Source organism: Lithobates pipiens, unplaced genomic scaffold, assembly GCF_037356315.1.
Source record: "Lithobates pipiens isolate NorthernLeopardFrog02 unplaced genomic scaffold, aLitPip1_a1.2 Scaffold_8, whole genome shotgun sequence".
Taxonomy (NCBI): Eukaryota; Metazoa; Chordata; class Amphibia; order Anura; family Ranidae; genus Lithobates; species Lithobates pipiens.
The window spans coordinates 660,323,255-660,349,192 of NW_027507903.1; the positions used below are offsets into that span (position 1 = coordinate 660,323,255).

Consider the following 25,938-nt stretch of genomic DNA (forward strand, 5'->3'; position numbering starts at 1 on the left):
CTAACTCCTGCATATGCCTTTATTATAGAACAGCAGAGATAAAGGGGTATATACAGATGTATACTGTGCTGTGCTAGAGGCACACACAACTTCCAATAACTCCTGCAGATGGCAAGTGGGCTCAAATAGAGAACAGTTATGTAGGTGGATATAGCGGTATGTACTGGGTACAGAGCACGCAGACAGCACGCACTAGCTCCTAACACTACTGACTGCAAGCTCTATTATAAAAGATAGATCACTAGCTATATAGGTGAGGTGAATATAGTGGTGTATACTGCGGTCAGGGCACGCAGACAACAACCACTACACAACAGCAAGATCGAAAAACGTCCGAAAACGATCGGTGTGTACTGTGTTGAAGGTACACAGAACACCCACTAACTCCTGCAGATGCCTTTATTATAGAACACCAGAGATAAAGGGGTATATACAGATGCATACTGTGCTGTGCTAGAGGCACACACAACTTCCAATAACTCCTGCAGATGGCAAGTGGGCTCAAATAGAGAAGAGCTATGTAGGTGGATATAGCGGTATGTACTGGGTACAGAGCACGCAGACAGCATGCACTAGCTCCTAACACTACTGACTGCAAGCTCTATTATAAAAGATAGATCACTAGCTATATAGGTGAGGTGAATATAGCGGTGTATACTGCGGTCAGGGCACGCAGACAACAACCACTACACAACAGCAAGATCGAAAATCGTCCGAAAACGATCGGTGTGTACTGTGTTGAAGGTACACAGAACACCCACTGCTTCAGACGCCAACACACTACACAAGGCCGCCGCGCTGGTGGCCTTATATAGTGTGGGGCGTGCACTACACAGCCTGAGCTATGATTGGCCACAGGCATCCTGCCTGTGGCCAATCATGGCTCTCCGCGCTGCTGGCGCTGCGATTGGCCAAGCATGCGGGGTCACAGTGCATGCTTGGCCAATCATGAGCCAGCAATGCACTGCGCCATCGCAATGCATTGTGGGCCATGAGCGCCACACGAATTTGGCGCGAACGGACCAAAATATTCGGACTTCGCCGAACGGACGAACAGCCGATGTTCGAGTCGAACGTATGTTCGACTCGAACACGAAGCTCATCCCTAGCTCCCATCATGGGGGATCAATGGACGTGTTTTGGGGGTGTTCTTCTCATCTACATTAGTTGCGAGGAAGGGGTTGCACAACCAAAACGCGTACCTTGATATCCCGTGATGGCAGATGGCACATGTTAACACACTGTGTGCATCTTCAAAATTTGGCTTTCTAAAAAATATTTAAAATGTGTGAAAATAATAAAAATACAAAAAAATAGAAGAATTTTGGGGTATTTTAGATTCTGCCTAAAACATCAATGATGTTTTTGAGTCTTTTTTTCCACATCATTGATGTCTTCCTTTGATATTCGATTGCACACCATGATCTCTCCCTGATGAGGATCTGGGCACTTGCACTTGTGAAATGAGATTCTTCTTCCACAACATCCATCTCACTTAAAAATACATTTAAAAAAATACACCATGTATTATAAATATGCAGGCATCCATCTATTTATGAAGTTGTGGTCTCAGACACTCGCCTGTTGTGGTCACTATTTCGCCCACTTCATAAACCTCTCCTTCCTCCATATCTTCTGGTTGTGGTGTGGGGATTTCCTTTTCTTTAGGAGGTGAGGGGACCCTGGTGTCCTCAGGTGTCCCGAGTCTTTTCTCCCCTATGTGAATTAAAAAAAGGTATACTTAGCACACAGATGTTTCAGGCCAGAAATAGTAATATGAAACATTGTTTGGAAGTGTCGTACAATTGTCTTTTTTTGGCAGAATTCCAAGCCAAAGACATTCATTTTTTTCCCTTTCTAAAACTGAAATACTTAGCTTTTTTTGTACAATTTTCACACATGGAGACACCCCTAGTATCCACTGGAGCACCTGTGAGGGACACCCTAAAAAGGGTTTTCTAGTGTCCCACACTAGTGTTCCTGCGTCCAGATGTGTAAACAGCTGCTAAGTGTCCTCTACTTACACTAAATCAAGTTTGCATTTCATTCTAGTTACAAACCCATGTAGAGAACAAACTTCTTTTAATACAAATAGGCATGAGCAAACGTAGTTAACCTGCATCTGCCAAAAACATTGTATTAGTGGGCGAACAAACAATGTTTACTAAGAACAATTACTGTGCCCACAAACCTGAAAGTTGCCATTTTAAACTGTACAGCAGTAAAGAAAAGCACATGGAGCAGCATGCAAGTAATAATAATAATAGGAACACATGACAACTACTTACTTTTTTGAAGAACTCTCTTGATATTTCTGTACTGATCATGCTCCCTCAATTTCAGGTCTGACCATCGTTTACCCCAAAATTTCTGTGCAGACTTTTAGTCATGATCTTGGCCTTTCTCACATTTGGGTTTGGGTAAGGTTCATGCTTCCCATCATAGTCTGCCCTCTTCAAGATGTCCTCCATCGCTATAAAGGACATATTTGAGGCCTTAAATCTCCTCCGGGACCGGGACATTTGTGGCTTCGGCCTTTTGTCGTTTCTGCTGCATCTGCATCTGCATGCACTTGCTCTTTCTCCGCCATGTGCTCTCCCACTGCGCCGAAAGACAAGGGGCGGGGAATAGACTAGAAAGAACATCAGGGGCAGACAGAGTTTTTCACGCATGCACAGTGTATATAAAGTTTAACACTCGTGCGTCATACGTACGATCTGTGAGCGGAGGAAGGAGTAGCTGAAGCGCCAAACGTAATAATGAAGGTACAATTTTAACTTCATCAGTGGCCTATACTGCTTCTAGATCAGGGGTCTCAAACTCCCGGCCCGCGGGCCAACTGCGGCCCGCGGGACAATATTTTGCGGCCCCCCGCCTGGAAAAGCACTTAGCCACCTTCCCTCCGGTACTTGAAGAAGATGAAGTCGCCGCTCTGAACGCACTTGGTGCAGGTCAGCCTCCGGCGGTGTTACACAGCGGGCAGCGCTCCACCGCCAAGTACAGTACCTCGGCATCTCACCAGGGGGAGTAAGTGGCGGTGGAGCGCTGCCCGCTGTGTAACACCGCCGGACGCTGACCTGCACCAAGTGCGTTCAGAGCGGCGACTTCATCTTCTTCGATGGGAGGGACACGGAGAGGCAAGTACCAGCCTGTCAGTCACGCTCTCCACGCCTCACTTTTTTTCTTCTCTTTCCCGTTCAGGCGACAGGACGTTCTGCCATTGGAGGCCCTGCATGGGAGGAGGAGACGCAGGGGTTTCTCAATGGGCGTCTCCTTCTCCCTGGCTGTGTTGTGATCCAATCACATCAAAGAGTGTCACAGACAAGGAGTTTTTTTCTTCCTGGCTGTGACTCTCACTGTGATTGGATTGAGGCACATGGAGAAGGAGACGCCCATTGAGAAACCCCGGCGTCTCTTCCTCCTTGATGCTCAGTATTAGCATACAGGGCAAGAAATATACAGGGGGGCACAGCAGAGTGGAGGAGTGCTATTTTTATAAACCAGACAGGTGCGTGCCCACCCTAAAGGTATATGGCTACTCCTGTGAGTAAAAATCAGGTCCTCTTTAATGTTGCCGAAGGTCATGCTAGGCAGCTAGGGGGACTGGGAAACTCTATTTCCGCTCATCCAGAGCACCTTGTGCTGAAGTGGGTATCTCAAGGCACCATAGGCCTAAGTTTTTGGTACGCAGCCCCAAATATGTCTTGCTCAAAGCCTGCAGTGAAGAGAAAGGTTGATGATGAGCACAGACAATTTCAGGAAAAGTGGGAAAAGCAATATTTCTTTATTGAGCACAAGGGCATCCCAACTTGTCTTATTTGCACAGAGAAAGTTGCAGTGCCCAAAGAATACAATTTGAAGCGTCATTACACAACTAGACATGCTGAGGAGTATGCAAAGTACCAGGAAGATGAGAGAGCCAACCAGGTTGCTAAACTTAAGACATGTCTGCTGAGGCAACAAGATTTCTTTAAGAAAGCAACCAAAGAGAATGATGCAGCAGTCGAAGCCAGCTACGTAGTTAGTATGATGATTGCTAAAGCAGGAAAGTCATTTAAAGAAGGGGAATTTATAAAAAAGTGCATGTTACAGGCTGCAAGTATTATCTCTCCAGAAAAGAAAGGTCAGTTTAGCAACATCAGCCTTTCTTCCAACACCGTGGCAGAGCGCATTTCTGACCCTTCAAGTGACATTTATGATCAACTGTGTGAGAAAATAAAATGTTTCAGTGTATACTCAGTCGCTCTTGATGAGACCACAGACATCACCGACACTGCCCAGCTTGCAATCTATGTCCGGGGTGTTGATGACAATTTTGAAGTCACAGAGGAGTTGCTCTCACTAGTTCCAATGCATGGCCAGACCACCGCCCAAGAGATATTTCACCAGCTGTGTGATGCTTTTCAGAATGCTGGTTTGCCTTGGAGGAAGTTTGTCGGAATAACAACTGATGGAGCGCCATCAATGATCGGGAGGAAAAAAGGACTGGTGGCACTTGTTAATAAAAAAAAGAAAGAGGAAGGTTTAGAGGAGGTCATTGCTCTGCACTGCATTATTCATCAGCAGGCCCTTTGCAGCAAATGCCTGAAGTTTGACAACGTGATGTCTTTCGTTGTGAAATGCATCAATCAAATCAGATCCAGGGGCTTAAAACACAGAATGTTTCGTGCTTTTTTAGAGGAAATAGAGTCAGAATATGGGGATGTGCTCTACTTTACCGAGGTGCGTTGGCTCAGCAGGGGAAACGTATTGAAGAGATTTTTTGAGTTGAGAGCGGAAGTGAAAGCTTTTATGGAGAAAGATGGGGCTTCTGTTCCTTTGCTAAGTGATCCAAAATGGCTCATGGACTTAGCTTTTTTGGTTGATATCACACATGAGCTTAATGTACTGAATAAGAGGTTACAAGGCCAGGGGCAACTTGTCAGTGCTGCCTATGACAGCGTGAGAGCGTTCTCTACAAAACTTATATTGTGGAAAGACCAGCTTTCTCAAACAAACCTTTGCCATTTCCCAGCATGCAAGTCACTCATTGATTCAGGCACACTATTCAGTCATGAGGAGTATGTGGATGTCATTTTGAGGCTACAGGAGGAATTTGATCATAGATTTGCAGACTTCAAGAGACACAGAGCCACATTTCAAATTTTTGCAGACCCCTTCTCCTTTGATGTGCAAGATGCCCCTCCAGTGTTTCAAATAGAGCTCATTGACCTGCAGTGTAACTCTGAACTCAAAGCCAAGTTTAGGGATGTGAGTGGAAAAGCAGACAAACTTGGGCAATTTTTAAGAGAATTGCCCCCCAGCTTCCCTGAGCTTTCCCGAATGTTCAAGCAGACCATGTGTCTTTTTGGGAGCACATACTTGTGCGAAAAGCTCTTCTCTACCTTGAACTTCAATAAGTCAAAGTACAGGTCTAGAATTACTGATGCTCATCTTCAAGCTGTGCTGAGGGTCTCAACTGCTTCCTCACTTACGCCAAATGTGGCTCGGCTATGCAAGAGTAAGCGCTGTCAGATCTCTAGCAGCAAGAAGTAGGCAGATAAAGCCATGTTCAAACAGTTTATGTCCATTCATGTTCTAAAAGTTAAATGTTAAAGAACTGTTAATAAAGACATTTGAATCTGAATAATGATATTTTGTAAGCGCATTTTTTGTGGAAAACTTGATGCGGCCCAGCCTTACCCAGAATCTACCTCCAGCGGCCCCCAGGTAAATTGAGTTTGAGACCCCTGTTCTAGATTGATGCCTATATTGGGGCAAGATTAGGAGAATTAAGCCTGACATTAGGGTTTGTCTTGTGTTGTGTCTTGCAGAGAAAATGGATCCATTCAATGATAGTGAATTTCTAGCAAAATTCATTGACATGTTCAGGGAGCTGCCCTGTCTGTGGCAGGTGAGCCATCTGTTTTTTAATAAGCTAAGAAATAGGAAGGCAGTGCTTGAGAAACTGCTTGAATTTGTGAAGCCGATGATCACCACGGCAGACATCACCTATTTGAAGGCCAAAATTGGTGGCATAAAGAGCACTTATCTTAGGGAGCGAAAGAAGGTCCAGAATTCCCAGAGATCAGGAGCATCAGATGCCGTTATGTCCCCAGGCTGTGGTACTATGACGGACTACATTTTCTGTCAGACCAGAGGGAACCCAGGCCAGCACTCTCCACTCTTCCTTCAAGGCTTCCTTCCACCTCAGCATAGGCTTCCGAGGTCCAACCTGGGCCTTCCACCCAGGCAGATGTGGGGGAGCCCTGCTTGAGTGTTCAACATATTTCTTGTCGTAAAATTAACAATGCCAACTAGATGTTATTACTGATCACTAATTGCTGATTTAAAAAAGTGGTTTACATATCAATAGACAGTAGTGGCCAAAAAGGATTGGGACAAGAATGAAAAATGCTGGGGTCAGAATGATAGTCTTTTCTATTTGTTAACATTCAATTTGCATCATGAGCGCAAAATTATGTGTGACTGATGACCAAAAAACTAAAACTATGTCCCTTTTTCATACACAGGAAAGCCTCAGCCAGGAGGTGGTGGGGGTAAGTGGCAGCCATGAGGTCGACCATCGTCCTCCACCTCCTGCCACAACTTCAATACCAGAGCCACAGCCTGGAAGGAAGCATCTAAAGAAGACAAGAGTGTGATGGCCTGGGTTCAGTCTGGTCTTGGAAAAGATGCAGGCTGTTGTATGACCACAGCCTGGGGACATATATGTCATCTGCTGCTGTTCCTGATCTCTTGGACTCCTGGACCGGATGGTGCTCACTATTATATGGACTCCTCAGGCCACCAATTTTACCTGTAAATTAGTTTTGATGTGTGCCCTGGGGTACAAAGGCTTCACAAATTTCATCAGTTTATCCAGCATCGCCTTACTCTTTGTTTTGTTATGACCCATAATAAATGGCAATTTTTTTTGTTAAAATACTTGCCTATGTGTTTTACATCAAAAAGGACAGTTTGTTTCTGAGTAGGCAGGTACATTTCAAAAATACAATGTCAAATTAACAAGGGACACCAACCAACCTCACTGAGGTTAAAAAATACTAGATAAGATAATAATGGTGTTGTGGTAACTTGACACACAAAACGACAAAAAAAAATTGAGATCACTATAAAAAATAAATAAAACAGTAGATCTTGATTGAAAAAAATAAATAAAAAAATCACTATAAAAATAAATACAAAACATTATTATGGAGATTTGACGAAAAAAATAACTACCGTATATACTCGAGTATAGGCCGACCCGAATATAAGCCGAGGCCCCCAATTTACCCCCAAAAAAACTGGCAAACTTATTGACTCGTGTATAAGCCGAGGGTGAGACATGCCTGTCCATCCCTGTGTGTGTGTCCGTCCATCCCTGTGTGTCCGTCCATCCCTGTGTGTCCGTCCATCCCTGTGTGTCCGTCCATCCATCCCTGTGTGTGTGTGTGTCCATCCATCCATCCATCCCTGTGTGTGTGTGTCTCCATCCATCCATCCATCCATCCCTGTGTGTGTGTGTCTCCATCCATCCATCCATCCATCCCTGTGTGTGTGTGTCTCCATCCATCCATCCATCCCTGTGTGTGTGTGTATCCATCCATCCATCCATCCCTGTGTGTGTGTGTGTCTCCATCCATCCATCCATCCGTGTGTGTGTGTCTCCATCCGTGTGTGTGTGTGTGTGTGTGTGTGTGTGTGTGTGTGTGTGTGTGTGTGTGTGTGTCCAGCCTACCTGTGTCCCGAGCCTTTGTCCCGAGCCTCCGTCCCGTGTCGTGCCTTGCCTTCGTCCCGTCCCGTCCCGTCCCGTCCTGTCCCGTGCCGTGCGTTGCCTTGCCTCCGTCCCGTGCCCTCTTCGTCGGCGGCCATTGTAAAATTCAAAAGCCGCGCCTCCTCCTTCGCCTGTGATAGGCGGAACACTGAATTTCCCAGCAGCCTGTGTTCCGCCTATCACGGACGTCGTATCATCCTCGTCCGTAGTACGAGGATGAGCGGATGCCCGTGATAGGCGGAACACAGGCTGCTGGGAAATTCAGTGTTCCGCCTATCACAGGCGAAGGCGGAGCCGGAGGCGCGGCTTTTGAATCAGAATGGCCGCTGTCTGTCTGCTCGACACGCTGATCGAGCGGGCAGACAGCGATGACTCGAGTATAAGCCGAGGGGGGCACTTTCAGCCTCAAAAAAGAGGCTGAAAATCTCGGCTTATACTCGAGTATATACGGTAATATTATTCAGGAGATCACGAGAAATAATAAAGAAATCATTTTTTCAGAACTCTGCATGAATATCAGCAGCAAAATAACTTCATTATTCTAGTATTATAAAGAAGAAGAGAATGCTCTGCATTAAAAGATTGAAATATTTTCAGCGTGACAAATGTGCTATCTCCTATACGAATGCTATTTTTACAAGACCGAGCACTTCCGTCACGTATTTGATTCAGAGCATGCATGGGACTTTGTACGTCAAAATTCTGTACACACGGTTGGAATTTACGAGAACGGATTTTGTTGTTGGAAAATTTTGAGATCCAGATATCAAATTTTGTGTGTCGGAAATTCCGACGGAAAATGTCTGATGGAGCCTACACACGGTCAGAATTTCCAACAACAAGGTTCCATCGAACATTTTTTGTCGGAAATTCCGACTGTGTGTACACAGCATTATACTGAACCCTCCATACATCTACCACACTGTGATGTCCACAGAGTCCAGCATATGTCCCATACATGCACACAGCCAGGATATCATCTTTATATGTGCATACTGAGCTCTGTCCCGAGACCCCCATATCCCAGAATATAGGAATCGCCTATAGCAGGGGTATTGAATTAAAATTCAAGGAGGTCCAGCCACTAAAGTATTCTTTGGGCTGAGATATGAATCTCAAGTCGGTGCCATGACTCTGAAAGATTGTAGTCCTGCCCGTCAGCGTATTCCTTAACATAAAAAATGCCCATCACCATGCCCCTTAACCTAAATTAAAGTGCATGCTGATGGGCACATTTTATGTTAAGGGGCTCTCTAATGTCCACAACAATATGTGCCAATCACAGTGCCACTTTACATCAGGCATTCCCAGCAAAGTCCATCCTTACATCAGGTGTTCCCAGCATAGTCCCCCCATAATTTAGATGTCCCCCAGTGCAGCCCCTCCATAACTCAGATGTCCCCCAGCAGAGCCCCTCCATAACTCAGATGTCCCCCAGCAGAGCCCCTCTATAATTCAGATGTCCCCCAGCAGAGCCCCTCCATAAATTAGATGTCCCCCAGCAGAGCCCCTCCACTAACCAAATGTTCCCCAGCGGAACCCCTCAATAAATCAGATGTCCCCCAGCAGAGCCCCTCCATAAATCAGATGTCCCCCAGCAGAGACCCTCCATAAATCATATTTCCCCCAGGGGAGCCCCTCCATAAATCATATGTCCCCCCAGCAGAGTGCTCCTTTACAGTGTTGTATAAATGTACTGTACTCACAACAATATGCAACTTCCACCATCTAGCAAAAGACCAAATACAGCCAAAAGCAACCACCGTCCACATCCAGAAACAACCACCGTCCACATCCAGAAACAACCACCGTCCACATCCAGAAACAACCACCATCCACATCTAGAAACAACCACCGTCCACATCCAGAAACAGCCACCATCCACATCTAGAAACAACCACCGTCCACATCTAGAAACAACCACCGTCCACATCCAGAAACAACCACCGTCCACATCCAGAAACAACCACCGTCCACATCCAGAAACAACCACCGTCCACATCCAGAAACAACCACCGTCCACATCCAGAAACAGCCACCATCCACATCCAGAAACAACCACCGTCCACATCTAGAAACAACCACCGTCCACATCCAGAAACAACCACCGTCCACATCCAGAAACAACCACCGTCCACATCCAGAAACAACCACCGTCCACATCCAGAAACAACCACCGTCCACATCCAGAAACAGCCACCATCCACATCCAGAAACAACCACCGTCCACATCTAGAAACAACCACCGTCCACATCCAGAAACAACCACCGTCCTCATCCAGAAATTCACGCTGCAAGATCACGCCACAATCTGCCCAATAACAAGTGTTTTCGGCTCCTATGACATTGCTCGCCTGCGTGGAGAGCGAGGCAGAATCTTACATTTAGATTCTCTCTGCACGCTCTCCGTTGCTTGTCTCTCATCGGAAAATGCATCGAACTGAGCATGCCCAGTCGATACATATGACCAGAATATCAGCTGAAGTGAAGCGATGTACTGCGCATGTGCAGTGCATAGGATGCATTTTTCTATGAGAGGCATTATTCGACAGGTCACCGGCACCAGTGCAGGGGGTTGCCTGCCCCTGATCTATCCCATAGTTTGTAGATGTTTAATGTTTCTGCAAACCAATCAATACACACTTATTGGGATTTTTTTTTTACCGAAAACATGTAGCAGAATACATATTAGACTAAATTGATGAAGAAATTTGATTTTTTAAAATGTTTTCATTGGATATGTTTTATAACAAAAACTGAAAAAAATATAATTTTTTTTAATAGCATAAAAAAATGCAGTGGGGATCAAATACCAGCAGAAGAAAGCTCTATTTGTGGGAAAATTGATATATGTTGAATGTATGTACAGTGTTGCATGACCGCGCAATTGTCAGTTAAAGTAATGCAGTGTCGTATCGCAAAAAATGGCCTGGCCCTGAAGGGGGGGTAAATCTTCAGATGGTTATATAACCAATTTCCTTTTCATCATGATGTAGTCATCTCCCCTTTTCATGTCATTGCACTTAGTGCTCCGCATGTCTTCTCCACATCCGTCTTTCCCTCTTTCTCTCTTCTAATGTTGGGAGGTATAATTCTCATTACTACTGCAAAACGAATCTCCTCCCTTCTGTACTCTGATCTCCGTGTCCTATAATATTCATCCAGCCTCACCCTGTGTAGGAGGACGTCACCCCTCCCCCATCCACATTCCTCTCCGGTGTCAGAGACTTTCAGTTTAGTTTCTCTTCTGCTGTCAGCGATGGCGTCTGGTGATCTGAGAGCTGAGTTGGAATGTTCCGTCTGTCTGAACATTTATACCGATCCTGTAACCCTGAGATGTGGTCACAACTTCTGCTGGGTCTGTATTGATGGTGTGCTGGATACACAGGAGGGGTCTGGAGGATATTCCTGTCCTGAATGCAGAGAGAAGTTTCCGGATCAGCCTGCACTGCACAGGAACATAACACTACGTAACATAGCAGAGACTTTCCTGTCTACTCATCCAGATCAAGAGGAGTCCGGGGTCTTCTGTACTCACTGTGTGGACTCTCATGTACCTGCTGTTAGATCCTGTCTGCACTGTGAGGTTTCTCTGTGTGATAAACACCTGAAAATCCATAAAAAGTCCCCAGAACACGTCTTATGTGACCCCACCTTGTCCATGGAGAGCAGGAAATGCTCCGTCCATAAGGAAGTTTTGAAGTATTTCTGCACTGAGGATGAGACCTGTATCTGTATTTCTTGTTGTATGATTGGAGGACATAAAGGACATGAGATGGAGTCACTGGATGAGGCTTCTGAGAAGAAGAAGGAGACACTGAGGAATGTTCTGCAGAAACTTCTGACAAAGAGAGAGGAGACGGAGGAAAGAGTCCAGAGTCTGCAGGAACACAGGAGGAAAGTAGAAGAAGAAGCCGCTGGTGACACCGAGAGAGTCACTGCCCTGTTTAGAGACCTCAGGTAGACATGTGTACTGACAAAAAATTACCGTATATACTCAAGTATAAGCCGAGATTTTCAGCCTCTTTTTTGAGGCTGAAAGTGCCCCCCTCGGCTTATACTCGAGTCATCGCTGTCTGCCTGCTCGATCAGCGTATCGAGCAGACAGACAGCGGCCATTCTAACATTCAAACGCCGCGCCTCCGCCTCCGCCTTCGCCTGTGATAGGCGGAACACTGAATTTCCCAGCAGCCTGTGTTCCGCCTATCACGGACATCGTCTCATCCTCGTACTACGGACGAGGATGAGACGATGCCCGTGATAGGCGGAACACAGGCTGCTGGGAAATTGAGTGTTCCGCCTATCACGGACATCCGATAGGCGGAACAGCAGTCAGTGGGAAATTGAGTGTTCCGCCTATCACCGACGGAGGCGCGGCTTTTGAATCCTAGAATGGCCGCCGACGAAGAGCTGAAGGACGGAGGCTCGGCTCGGGACGGGACGGGCCGGGCCGGGACGGGACGGGCCGGGACGGGACGCAGGCTGGACGGGACGCAGGCTGGACGGGACGCAGGCTGGACGGACACAGGCTGGACGGACACAGGCAGGCTGGACACAGGTAGGCTGCACGGACACACACACACACACACACACACACACACACACACACACACACACACACACACACGGATGCATGGACACACACACACACACACACACACACACACGGATGCATGGACACACACACACACACACACGGATGCATGGACACACACACAGGGATGGATGGACCCACAGGGATGGACGGACACACAGGGATGGACAGGCATGTCTCACCCTCGGCTTATACACGAGTCAATAATTTTTTCCAGTTTTTTGGGGGTAAATTGGGGGCCTCGGCTTATATTCGGGTCGGCCTATACTCGAGTATATACGGTAATTTGTTTTCTCTTCATTCTTTTTTTCCTTTTATTTGAAATTCGGAAATTGAAAATCCGAATTTAGAATTTTGAATTTCCCGAATTTCAGAATTTTTACAATTTCCAAATTTTCCATGACTAGTGTAGTCTGAATGTTCCCCTTATACTATTCCTTATCTATTAGAAACGAGACCACACCATAGGTTGGAGTAAACTGGCCACAACAGCCTTTATTAAACATAACTCAAAATTACTCCAATAACTTGTAAATATGAAAATATATAAATATATAAATATATATATAAATATATAAATATAAATAACTTTATTAACATTAAACCACATTTAAATTAACATTAACTGCCCATTCTGGTGATCTCTGACGGTGACCACACTTAAGCCAATACCCAATCACTGCGGTACACCTGACCAACTTCCCAAAGGCCTCCACCTGTGACCGGTCGGAGACAACTTCCGCCAGTGAACATAACCGTATTCCCTCCAACGTTCAGGAATACCCAGAGGGGCCGATCGTTAGATGAGCCCCCCACACCCTCAGATCCCTTCTGAGTACCTGTCTACCGTCAGAAACCACCAGAAAACACACCGCCAACACGAAAAACTTTCAGCTGCCGTGACAACCGATGAAACCTGCAAAAGAAGAAAAAGACCAGCAACAAAACACCACAAAACAACCACATAACAATAGGGCGGGAGGGTGGGAAAAACTGCCTCCTCTGTGTCACACTGGGCTCCGAATGATTCCTTAAAGCCACACCTCTCCCTTTTATGTGACCCCTCCCCTACACTGAACTTGTTTCCTGCAAACCTTTTCCTGAACTCCACCCATAAAGCTTAACCCTCTGTGTCCCTCATCCACACTGTCATGTCCAGCACTCCTTATATCATTGCATTCATAATCCGTGCTTCTCTTGACTAGTGTAGTCTGAATGTTCCCCTTATACTATTCCTTATCTATTAGAAACGAGACCACACCATAGGTTGGAGTAAACTGGCCACAACAGCCTTTATTAAACATAACTCAAAATTACTCCAATAACTTGTAAATATGAAAATATATAAATATATAAATATATATATAAATATATAAATATAAATAACTTTATTAACATTAAACCACATTTAAATTAACATTAACTGCCCATTCTGGTGATCTCTGACGGTGACCACACTTAAGCCAATACCCAATCACTGCGGTACACCTGACCAACTTCCCAAAGGCCTCCACCTGTGACCGGTCGGAGACAACTTCCGCCAGTGAACATAACCGTATTCCCTCCAACGTTCAGGAATACCCAGAGGGGCCGATCGTTAGATGAGCCCCCACACCCTCAGATCCCTTCTGAGTACCTGTCTACCGTCAGAAACCACCAGAAAACACACCGCCACAGCCCGAAAGGGTGACCCCCTCAACCTTGAGGGCCGCCCCACACCCGAAGAGCTTTCTGTATGCCCTCCTGTAAGCCAAAGGACCAGAGGTCAATCCCCACATCCGATAGATGAACGCCATCCCGCCTAAGATAAAGCCCTACATTCACCTCCAATTCCCTGTGTCTTACCACAATGCCCCCGTTCTGCACTACAAACCGCCCAACAACCTTATTAACCCTAATCCTGGTTTTCTCAAGGCTGGCTAAAGACCTGGCCCCCCGCCACACCGTTCTGGCCACAATGTCTGACCACACCAAAATGGTGCCCGGGAAAAGGACTCGCATGCGCAACACATCAGCCTCGATATCCGCCAAAATGTCCTTCACTTTTCGAACTCCCAGGTCATTGCCCCCCGCATGAACGACCAGCACATCCGGGGGCCTATCCCTCAAAGCGAAACGCTCCACCTCCCTCATGACACGCTCCCACCTCATGCCCGGGAAACCCAACCACATCACCCTAGCTACCTCCCTGGGGATACCTAATTGCCTGCCTGCTGGTAGAGAATCACCTCTCCTGGCCCCCCAGCAGACGTACGAATGCCCCAGGATCCAAACGAGGCGTTGAGAACCTCCATCTGGAATGAAAACAAGAGAAATAACACAACAACCAAAGGAATGTTACAAGCACAGTCCTCCCCCCCATAAATCCCACAGCAAACAACCCCCAGCCGCACCATCCTTACCCCAGTAGCAACTGCGGCCGGACATAGGACCGGAACCTCCGGGACTCCCATCTACCAATCCGGCGAACCACCGCCTCCTCCAGCCCACATCGAGCCGCCTCCGTGGCCGCCCCAATCCGAAAAGAGTGGGACGCGTAGTCCCGCTCATCCAAACCCACCGCCCTCAGGCATTGCCGAAAGACCGACACAAACTGAAAACGGGATAGAAAAGAGCCCTCCTCGTGCACCAAAAAGGGGCCCGCCCTCCCAGGCCGCACCGCCCGGAAAGCCCGTACCGCCGCCACCGGGCACACTACCGAGCCCGGCAGGGCGAGCAGCGTAATCGCCACTCCCTTGCCCCGTTGATCAGTCTTAGACCTACGCAACCGTATACTCACCCGATCCGCAACCACCTGCACGTCCTGATCCAACAGACCCCCAGCCACCCGTTTTGAGCGACACACCAACTCCCCAATCCTAAAAGCCCCATAAAACGCCAGCGAAAACGCTGCCGTAAACAGGACGGTCTCGTAAGCAGACGAGCAAACGTCCACCAGCCGAGAACAAATTGCCACCAGATTGTCAAATGACACCGGCCGGCGCGCATCCCTACCCTTCCAATCCCTCCTGTACCCCTTCAACGTTTGCCTCACCCAAAAATCCTTCGTCCCGTCCGGCTCCCCCCACAGTTTGAACAAAAAGGCCAACCCCGCCAGCTTCCGCTCAATAGATGCGGGAGACAGGCCCGTCTCAATGTTCCGGGCAACCCAGTACAATACCACCCAGCGCCGGTCGGAGCCCCGACCAGCCACTCCAACCTCCCGCAGGAACGCCCACCATTCCGCCCACACTCTAGAGTAAGCGGACCATGTAGCCTCACTCAACGACCTTTTTAACCAACCTGCGGCGATTCCAAGGGAAGTTCCCACATCCACCCGGGGCATGGCGCCCCCGACTCCTCCGCTCCCGGCGCCAGCTGCCGGAACTTGTCCCACTGAAAACGAGAGAGCGAGTCAGCCAAAGAATTCTCCACCCCAGGTATGTGCACAGCATAAACGTAAACATTGAGCCGCAAACATCGAAAGACCAGGTGTCGCAGCAGCCGGATGACCGGGGGGGAAGAAGCAGTCATCCGATTGAGGACCTGGACCACCCCCATGTTATCGCAATTGATGCGCAACTTCAAATTACGAAACTCCGCCCCCCATAACTCCAATGCCACCACTATCGGGAACAATTCTAGCAAAACCAAATTGCCCAACAACCCCGCAACCTCCCATGAGCGTGGCCAAGGTTCCGCACTCCACCGACCCCGGAAAAATGCCCCATAACCCGTTGAGCCAGCCGCGTCAGTAACCAACTCCACATCGAAGTTGCTCACTGGCCCCGACATCCACATAGCCCGCCCATTATACGACTCCAAAAATTCATGCCAAGCCCGCAGGTCCTCCCGGTGTTCCCTTCGCAAACGCACGAAGTGGGTAGGGGCGGTTACCCCGGCAGTGGCCCCCGACAGCCGTCGGCAGAACACACGGCCCATAGGGATGATCCGGCAAGCGAAATTCAGCTTGCCCAACAGGGACTGCAGGGCCCGAAGCTGAACCTTCGGCCGGCCCTGCATGCCTGCCAACTCCGCCTGCAGATCCCGTAATTTATTCTCTGGCAATCGACACTCCATTGCCACAGAATCAATCACGATTCCCAGAAAACTCAATTCCGTCACCGGGCCCTCCGTCTTATCCCCCGCCAACGGCACCCCGAACCTGCCCGCAATGTGCTGCAACGTGGACAGAAGAATCGCACACACACTGGAGGCAGGCGGGCCCACGCACAGAAAATCATCCAAATAGTGGATGACCGACTCCAGGCCCGAAACATCTCTCACCACCCATTCCAAGAATGAACTAAAAGCTTCAAAATAGGCGCATGAAATGGAACAACCCATGGGCAGGCACAAGTCCACATAAAACTTGCCCCGCCAATGGCATCCCAACAGCCGGAAGCTGTCCGGGTGGACCGGCAGAAGGCGAAACGCCGATTCCACATCCGCCTTGGCCATGAGAGCCCCACGACCATACCGCCTGACCCACCGTACCGCCGCGTCAAAAGAAGTGTAGGAAACCGTACACGCCTCCGGGTCAATGAAATCATTGACCGACCCCCCTTTCGGAAAAGACAGGTGATGAATCAAGCGAAACTTCCCCGGCTCCTTCTTAGGAACTACACCCAACGGGGAGACCACCAGGTCCCCCCACGGCTGCACTTCGAAAGGGCCACCCATCTGGCCCAGCGCCACCTCTTTACCCAATTTTTCATCCACAACCCCCGGGTGATCTAAAGCCGATCGCAAATTCCTGGCCAACGGCGGCACCCCTCCCAAAGAACAGGGAATCCTAAAACCGTCCCGAAAACCCAGAATTAACCCACGCGCCGCCGCACCATCCGGATACCTATTTAGGAAAGGAAGCATCCTTCCCAGGTTCACCGGCGTCATCCCTTTTGTGACCGGCGGCACTGGCACGCTGACCTTTTTTGAAACAGCGAGACAGGGGGTGGGTGCCGCCGCACCCGGAGCACTCATGCTTGAAGCGGCACGCGCCTCCGAATTTACAAGCCCCTTCATTAAAGGGCCAGCACACCCCCCACTTCTTTCCGGCCGGCAGTCCCGAGGAAGACGCACTCCCGGCCCCCCCCTGAAGAAACGGAGTGGGGGCCCGCGGAGCAGACATAAGCCTCATCCAGAGGCTTATGTCCTTGTGATCCCACCGCAGGTCAGCCCGCACTGCCTTACGCTGACGAAACTGCTCATCATAGCGCAGCCAAGCCAGCCCTCCATACACTCGGTGAGCCTCCCCAATCGCGTCCAGGTAACAAAATAACGCCGAGCAATGCTCGGGGTTCTTTTCCCCTATCACGCTAGCCAATATAGCGAACGCCTGAAGCCAATTTGCAAATGTGCGCGGGATCAGCCGATACCTACGTTTTTCCTCGTCGTCCTTCTTGGAACTGTCCGGCTTAACCCTGTCCAAATTAAATTTCTCGAGGGGGAGCAAGGAGAAAATCTCCACATACTCACCCTTGCCGATCTTGTCCCGCACCTCCTGCTTCAAATGCGCCCCCAATGGGCCTTCGAAACAAACATAGACTTCGCACCGGGCAGCATCCGCGATCCTAACCAGGTCAGACCGCGCCCCCGGGTCCGCGGGCACCGGGGGGACCCCCGGGCCCACAGCCCCCGCATCCGTGCTCCCCGACACCGCGGCAGGCGGTGCATCCCGCGCAGGAATGACCTCCGCCCCCCCGGCCCCCCCCACAGTACCCATCCAGGGGGCCACCTGAGGCGACCCGGAGCCCCCAGCAAACTTACCAACCAGGGCCTGCAGCCCCCCCAACAGCTCCTGCAACTGACCTGACGGCCCCCCCGGGGCCACAGGCCCCGCCCCCTGCGCTGAACCTGCCGCAACCCCCCCCACTACATCCCGGGATCCCGTGGGCACCGCACCCCCCTGCGCCACCCCCATCAGATCCCGCAAGGCATCCGCCAGCAATGTAGACTCCCGCAACTTACCCGGGCCCCCAGGGGCCTCGGCGACCGGTACCGGTCCGGGTGTAGAAAAGGACCCCTCCTCCTCCTGGGACAGCTCGCTCTCCGAACCGACCTCTCCAACGCGCACCGGGGACGCGGCAATCCCCCTGTGCTCCGCGCGGTCCATCCGGTCCCTGCGATCCGGGACTGCAGGCAATGTCCTCCTCCCCCCGCCGCCCCCGGCATGCCTGCGTCTAAAACCAGCCCTGCCAGGCACCTTGGCAGCCTTCTGCGACCCACCCTCCCCCCCCTCCGGCATGCGACCCCCCCGGAGCGCCCCCCTCCCCCCCACCGCGCGGATGCTGGCCCCAGACCCAGCCTGCCGCAGATCCCCCGCCACGTGCACCCCCCCCCCTTGGCCTGCCGACCCAGAGCCATCCACACTCCCCCCCACCTCCACCGGGCCCCGTGCGGTCCCGGCGCCATTTGCATGCGGCCGTGAAGCCCCGCCCCCCTCCGTTCGGCGGCGTAACGACCGCCCGGACCGGGGGGAGCCGATAACCTGTCGTTTTGCCGGGGGGACCGATCGGTCCACCCCCGGGCTCCGGGAGTCACGAGGCGGCCGAGGAGTAGGCCCAGGAGAAAAACGCGCCGGAGGCCGAGACCTCCGCGCGCGCAGTGGAACCTCACCTGTCCCGCCGCCGTCCACATCGCCGTCCGTCAGGTCACCCACACGTTCCCGCAGCCAGTCCGCACCGTGCACCTCCGCCGCCCGTCGCAGCCGCGCGAAGAGTCCCTCGAGGTCCGCCATAGCAGAGGAGCAGCGAAAAAACTGCCTCCTCTGTGTCACACTGGGCTCCGAATGATTCCTTAAAGCCACACCTCTCCCTTTTATGTGACCCCTCCCCTACACTGAACTTGTTTCCTGCAAACCTTTTCCTGAACTCCACCCATAAAGCTTAACCCTCTGTGTCCCTCATCCACACTGTCATGTCCAGCACTCCTTATATCATTGCATTCATAATCCGTGCTTCTCTTTTCTGAATTTTCAAAAATGTGAAAATCCAAAAATTTGCAAATATGAAAAGAAGCAAGAAAATCTGTAAAATTTGAAATAATAACTAACTATTAAATTATAGGTATTGGAATTTCCTTTTAAATTTGGCTGTTAGTGAATGTAACGAATACAAATGTATCTGAAGTTATGAATTATCTGAAATAATGAATGCCACATCTAAACAAATGGAATGGAACATATTAATAATAAATAATACAAAGGTTTTGTTATTATTATTGTAATTTATTATTATTAGATTGTTACTTTCCTTTTGTTTAAAATTTGAATCTCAGAAATTTGAAACTTGCAAATTCAAAATGCGAAACTTGGAAATTTAAAATTAGAAAATTCTAAATTCTGACATTTTAAATGTGGAAATTGGAAACTTGGACATTCAAAATTCAGAAATTCAAAATAAGAAACTCAGAAATTTGAAAATTCAGAATTTGAAATTTTGGAAATTGAAAAATTTGAAAATTTCGAAATTAACACATTTGTCAAAATTCATTAAAAAACTAATTTGGAACTAAACAATTTGCACATGTGTAATCTCAGGAGACGTCTGGAAGACCTGGAGAAGAGAGCCCTGAGGGACATCTCCGGGAGGGCAGAGCAGGTCTCTAGCTCCATATTGAATTTCATCCGGGATCTGGAAATAAAGAAGGAGGAGCTGTCCAGGAAGTTGCGTCACATTGAGGAGCTGTGTAACGTGACGGATCCACTGACTGTCTTACAGGAATCAGACACAGGTGACTTGTGTGATACTGAGGATGGAGATAATGAGGACAGAGAGAGACATGAGGAGCTCCTCCATGATGGAGGGGGTCTGGGTGTGGCGGGGGTCTTACACACAGGTTTATGTGATATAATAACAGAGGTAAATGTATACTCCTATATACAGGGAGCTGCAGACATATTACTGGATGGAAACACAGCTGGTAATTATCTACAGATATCAGATGACAGGAAAACTGTATCCAGGTCATATATAGAGCAGAATCATCCAGAAACACCAGAGAGATTCCTGTCTTCTCAAGTGTTGAGCAGTTGGAGTTTCTCCTCAGGGAGACATTACTGGGAAGTGGATGTCGGGGGGTCAGATTGGTGGAGAGTCGGGATGTGTTACCCCAGTATAGAGAGGAGAGGGGGGGAGTCATGGATTGGAGATAATAAGAAGTCCTGGGGATTGCACAATTTTATTAATCAGTATTCGGTGATACATGACAGTAAAGAGATCCTCTTACCCACCAATCTCTCCAGTAACAGAGTCAGGATATATCTGGATTATGAGGCCGGGCGTATCTCCTTTTATGATCTGTGTGACCCGATCCGACACCTCCACACCTTCACCACCACCTTCACTGAGCCCCTCCATGCTGGGATATGTGTAGGGGGAGGTTGTATAAAGATATGTGGGGGGAGGCGGGAGATGTGAGAACTCCGCCCACAGTCTGGTGATGTCAGACGAAGGAGGGAAATTCATTTAATATTCATCCAATAGTATATAGCAGTGGGCGGGGCTTCCTGCAAGTTTTTCTACTATAAATAAAGGTGAGATTTCTTACTGATCGCTGTGATTGGGTAGAATATCTGTACAATTATTGGAGTAACAATAACATGTTCCTATTGGTCAGTGAGAAATCTATCTCTCTTATCTTATCTATCTTCTGTCACAGTATGTGACATCAGCCATCTCCTCCCCATGCCCCTCCCCCTCCTGCCCCTCCCCAACATGTGGTCCCTCTGTATGGGGTTGGGGCAGCCATGATCAGACATAGAGGGGGGGTGGGGTCACTGTGATGGGATAGGATGGGGTCTCCTCTCTGCCCCACCCCCTCCTCCTCCATACAATCTATACTATAAAGAGATGGAAATAAATTGAACAATCTGAGAGGAAATCTATGAAGACGTCATCTAGAGATTTATTACTGGAAGAAAAAAATGTGATCAGAGAGCCCAGACTGTTTTTAGGCAGAGTGGGTCAGGATTAGATCCCCTGTCAGGTTTTTTTTTCTTCCGGGGCTCCATTACAGAGATTTCCCCTCACTTCCTGTCCCGGTGACAACATTTATCTAGACAGGAAATGAGGGGAACTCTCCAACAGGAACACAGACTGAAATAAGAATGATATGTTTAGTATAATAAGGAAGGGGAAGGTTTAGAGCCCCTGTCAGATGTTTATATGTCACATCTATACAATCCGATTCCTGCACCATTTCAGCGTTTGCACTGCGATCTGCGAAGCGATCTGGGGGTGTCATTAACTTTCCATTGACCCCCCCGCAGCGGTTCTCAGATGTCAGTGTGACCGTCCGGTGATTGAGGTGTGATGAGGGAACCCGCACAGCACTGGTTCCCGCATCCCACAAGTCTCATCCCAGCCTAAGGTTCCATTCACACCTATGCAGGGGGCTTTTCAGCCTTTCTGATGTGCTTTCTGCTGTTTTTTATACCGTGATTTTAGTTTTTTTATTCAAGAATTCTTTTGGGGGGGGGGGGGGGGTTTGTTGCTGGGCAGATTTAACCACTTGGTGCCCACACTATAGCCGAAAGATGTCTACAGCGCTGTCTTAAAATGCCGGGAGGGCGCCCATGTACATCCTCCCGTTCTCACACTGCCCACCCACCTTGGGATTTTGATGATAAAAGATCGAGTAAAGGGCCAATCACAGGGAGCCCTTTACCATGTGATCAGATGTCAGCCAATGACAGCTGATCAGGGAAGTAAACAGGAGCCGGTCAACAGATTTTGTTTCTTCACGCTGTCAGCATTAAGAAATGAAGAAAGCCGCTAACCAGATTCTGTTAGAGGGACATCAGTCCCCTTAGTGCCCACCAGTGCATCTAATCAGTGCCCATAAGTGCCATCTATTAGTGCCCATCAGTGCTGCTAATCAGTGCCCCTCAGTACCATCTATCAGTGCCCACCAGTGCTGCTAATCAGTGCCCACCAGTACAACTAATCAGTGCCCCTCAGTGCCATCTAACAGTGCCCATCATTACTGCTAATCTGTGCCCCTTAGTGCAGTGCACAACAGTGCTGCTCATCGGTGCCCCTCAGAGCCATCAGTGCCCATTAGTAGTGATAATCAGTGCTGCTGCAGTGCTGCTAATCAGTTCCCCCTTAGTGCCATCTATCCGTGCCCACCAGTGCTGCCAATCAGTGCCAGTCAGTGTCTCATCATCAGTGTCACTTTTCAGTGATGCCTATCAGTGTCACCTACTAAGTACCTGTCAGTGCCCATCAGTGCAGCCTATTAATGCTCATCAGTGAAGGAGAAAGATTGCCTGTTTGCAAAATGTTATAATAAAATATAAAAAAAATATTACTGTTTTCAAATTTTTCTGTCATTTTTTTGTTTGATTAGCAAAAAATAAAAACTCCTGTACAGAAAATGTTAAGCTTCTCCTTATAACCAAATAATTTATTTGCACTTAAAAGCACAAAGACAGCTCTCTTATATAATGTCGGGAAAGCGCGCTTGTATGTCTCCAAGTAACACAGACACAGATGCTGGTATCATGTTGAGCTTAGCAGAATCCTCCATTGAATGCTCTACTGAACTTTGTTTATTCATGTTGACAGTATAAATAAAGGGAGGTGGTGGCTTCAGAATCAGCCAATCAGACACTTGTATTCTTTCAAAAGAACCAATTACACACATTTATATATTCAAATAGAATTACAGTAGTGATGTGTACAGATGGTCATGTGCAGAGCCATGCGGCAAGCATCCCATGAGACAAAAGTGTCTCACAATTTGAACACTAACTACATGGCTCTGAACATGATCATGTGCACACTCCCACTGCTACCAATGACTTACTCTATCATGGCTCAGTGGGCCATAATTTTGTATGGTTATGCTATGGTTCCCATGTATGCAGATCTGCTTACTAGGAGTGTAAAGGCATGAACAAACATCCTTAAAAGAGCAAATTGATCTGCCGTGAAAGTTTCCACAGCCAATGGTCCACCAACGTTTGTATGTGGGAACACGCTTGCATGAGTGTCTTACAGCAAAACTGACACTAGGGGACATCTGACAACATACATTATTAAAAATGTCCACAACAGTTCCTCCTCTTTGCTATATGCGCCGATGTGTTCCTCGTTGAATCTTGATCTTCTTCTTATGCCGCGTACACATGACAGGACTTTTCGAGGGACTAGGTCCCACAGTCTTTCCAACGGACTTTCGGCCGAGTTCCGACAGACTTTCCGAATGAACGGACTTGGCCACACACAATCACACCAAAGTCCGACGGATTCGTACGTGATGACGTACGACCGGACTAGGATAAGGAAGTTCATAGCCAGTAGCCAATAGCTGCCCTAGTGTGGTTTTTTTGTCCGTCGGACTAGCATATACATGAACGAATTTCTCGGTCCGGCGGAGTTCCGGTGGAAAAATTTAAAACATGCTCTATTTCTAAAGTCCGCCGGATTTTTGGCAAGCAAAGGTCCGATGGAGCCCCACACACGATCGAATTGTCCGACGGACTCGTTCCGTCTGACCTTTGCTGTTAAAAAGTCTGGTCGTGTGTACGCGGCATAACACCTGGAAACAAATCAGCCCTTACAGTCCATACGAGTTCATAACACGGCTTGACTTGTAGACTCTGTTCTTCGGAAGGGATGTCTTATAGGGAGGACACGATATGGTGAGCTGTAGTAATCGCCGGTCGGTCGGGGATCCTCTGCGTCTAGTATGTGGGCTGGACTTCGGGGCGTCTCATCTCAGAGAGGAAGTTGTGGTCATCTGCTCAGGCTCTGTTCACTCGTCCAATCAGGTAACAGTAGCACCTCATCAAAACATATAGAAGGAATAGAAGCAAAAACAACATAAGTATATATACCCCTACTTCCTTCAACCATGATCTGCTGAAAAATAAAAAAATACAATTCCCAGACCCTTAAAAGGACTTCAACCTTCACTAGCTAAAGCTCTGGCTTTGTCTTGCAGGGATCTCAACCTTATCCATATGGGTCTGAACTTTGTCACTAGTATCCCTGATCGAAGTACAACAATCTTTACCTATGAATTCACAGAAACCCCCCTTGGACGCCAACAGATAATCATGGGCCACATTTTAATAGAAAGGTCTTGATCTTCCATTGTTCCTGTGGGGTCCTCCTTGTAGCTTCAATAGTTACATTGAACATCCCATCCACAATGGATGAGAAATTGTTCAATCATTTCATAAGCTCAAGCCCCCACCGTGTACAAGCAGGAAACCATGCCCAGACCTGGTCGGGGTTGGTGAACAATTCCCTTCTAGCTGTCCCTGCCACTCCTACCTTCTCTTGCACCATCAGATCCTCACGATCGCCTGTGACATTAGATGCTGGGACGAGTTTCACCGCATGAACTTTTGCATTGTGGGAATTACCTTTAAGCTGTAGACCCGCATAAATACAAAGCTAAAGTTGAAGCACACTTGTGGGCTACCTAGTTGTCCCGATACCAAAACTGGCAAGAACCAGAGCTATTGTTAAAACTATAACTAATTTTACCCTCTAGAAATGTATTGTTAGTTCTATTGACAAGTGTCTGTTTGGAGTTTTTTTTTACTAGTTTGCCAAAACTCCTCATACCAATATGAACATCCTATATATCATGTACCGCTGTCATCGCTGGGCTACTAAAGCTTGGTGGAGATTCAGAGTAGACCCAACAATTGGTACTGTTCACTTCCTTAGCTAGTTGGAGAATACACTTTAAACAATAAGTTGTGATGCTTTTCCTTGTTTCCCTTGCCAAAATATACTAAACTAAAAAATATAAATAAGCAAAGATACTCCTCATCCTTTGGTGTAGTTGCAGTGGCTGGCATGGATCCAGTTGTCTCGTCCATCAAGCTTCTTTACAACGACCCAGTCACCTGGTTGGAAAGAATGTAAAACGGTTATTGTGTCAATTGTAGAAGGACCCTAAAAAATTAGACACATGTTCCTCCCCGGTACAGTGGGACTTTAGAGGCGAACAAACAAAAACCTATATCATAAAAATATTATTTCTTTAGAAAAGTGCTTAAAAAGCATGTATAAAAATATGATGATAATCTATACAAAACATTGTGTGCAAAACAAAAAAGGGGATTTACACATAATACATTCTTTAGAGATTCAAAAATGAATACAGTTTCCTCCATTAGCCTGACATAAGAACAGTCTTAACAAAAACATTTTTTCAAGGCAAAGTCCACATCATAATATCTGAGCATGTCCAATATACATGCCAATATTAAATTGTATAAAGAAATATGTATACAATTCAATATTGGTATGTATATTGGATATGCTCAGATATTATAATTTTGACTTTGCCTTGAAAAAATGTTTTTGTTTAGACCGTTCTTACTTTTTTTTTCAGAATATATCTATATCCTCTCCTAAAAAACGCCTCTTATGCCCAGTACACACACGGTTGGAGAATCCGTCGGAATGCGTCTTATCGGACCGTGTCGTCAGATAATACGACTGTGTGTGGTCTGCATCGGACTGATTCCGTCCGAATCTCCGTCGGACCCAATTTTCCAACATGTTGGAAATATTTCCCGACCAACTGGACCGGTCGGACCTAATCCGATCATTTGTAGAGCATTTTCATCGGACAA

At 47.9% G+C, this 25,938-nt stretch overlaps 2 protein-coding genes across 2 annotated transcripts in view; one reads left to right on the forward strand and one right to left on the reverse strand.

The window, feature by feature from the left end:
• Positions 1–22,724, forward strand: part of LOC143962488 (uncharacterized) — a 60,730-nt gene extending 38,006 nt beyond the window's left edge. The window contains exons 2-3 of the mRNA XM_077471768.1: positions 10,923–11,719; positions 19,873–22,724. Coding sequence (XP_077327894.1) covers positions 10,923–11,719; positions 19,873–20,752 — 1,677 coding nt within the window. The 3' untranslated portion in view covers positions 20,753–22,724. The remainder of the gene's footprint in view (positions 1–10,922; positions 11,720–19,872) is intronic.
• LOC143961808 (uncharacterized) lies at positions 13,786–18,076 on the reverse strand. Its single transcript, XM_077471139.1, has 2 exons — positions 15,636–18,076; positions 13,786–14,647 (listed from the first exon to the last, which is right to left on the reverse strand). Exons 1-2 carry the CDS (start codon positions 17,355–17,357, stop codon positions 14,552–14,554), a joined length of 1,818 nt encoding a protein of 605 aa, XP_077327265.1. The 5' UTR covers positions 17,358–18,076; the 3' UTR covers positions 13,786–14,551.
• Positions 22,725–25,938: the final 3,214 nt, after the last annotated feature.

Bases quoted from the DNA above. Each gene is read 5' to 3' on its own strand.
- LOC143961808 (XM_077471139.1), bottom strand. From the start codon at position 17,357: ATGAAGGGGCTTGTAAATTCGGAGGCGCGTGCCGCTTCAAGCATGAGT. The intron at 14,648-15,635 runs GTTGGTTAAAAA...TTTTCATTCCAG, and splicing joins TTCCCTTGGAATCGCCGCAG to ATGGAGGTTCTCAACGCCTC.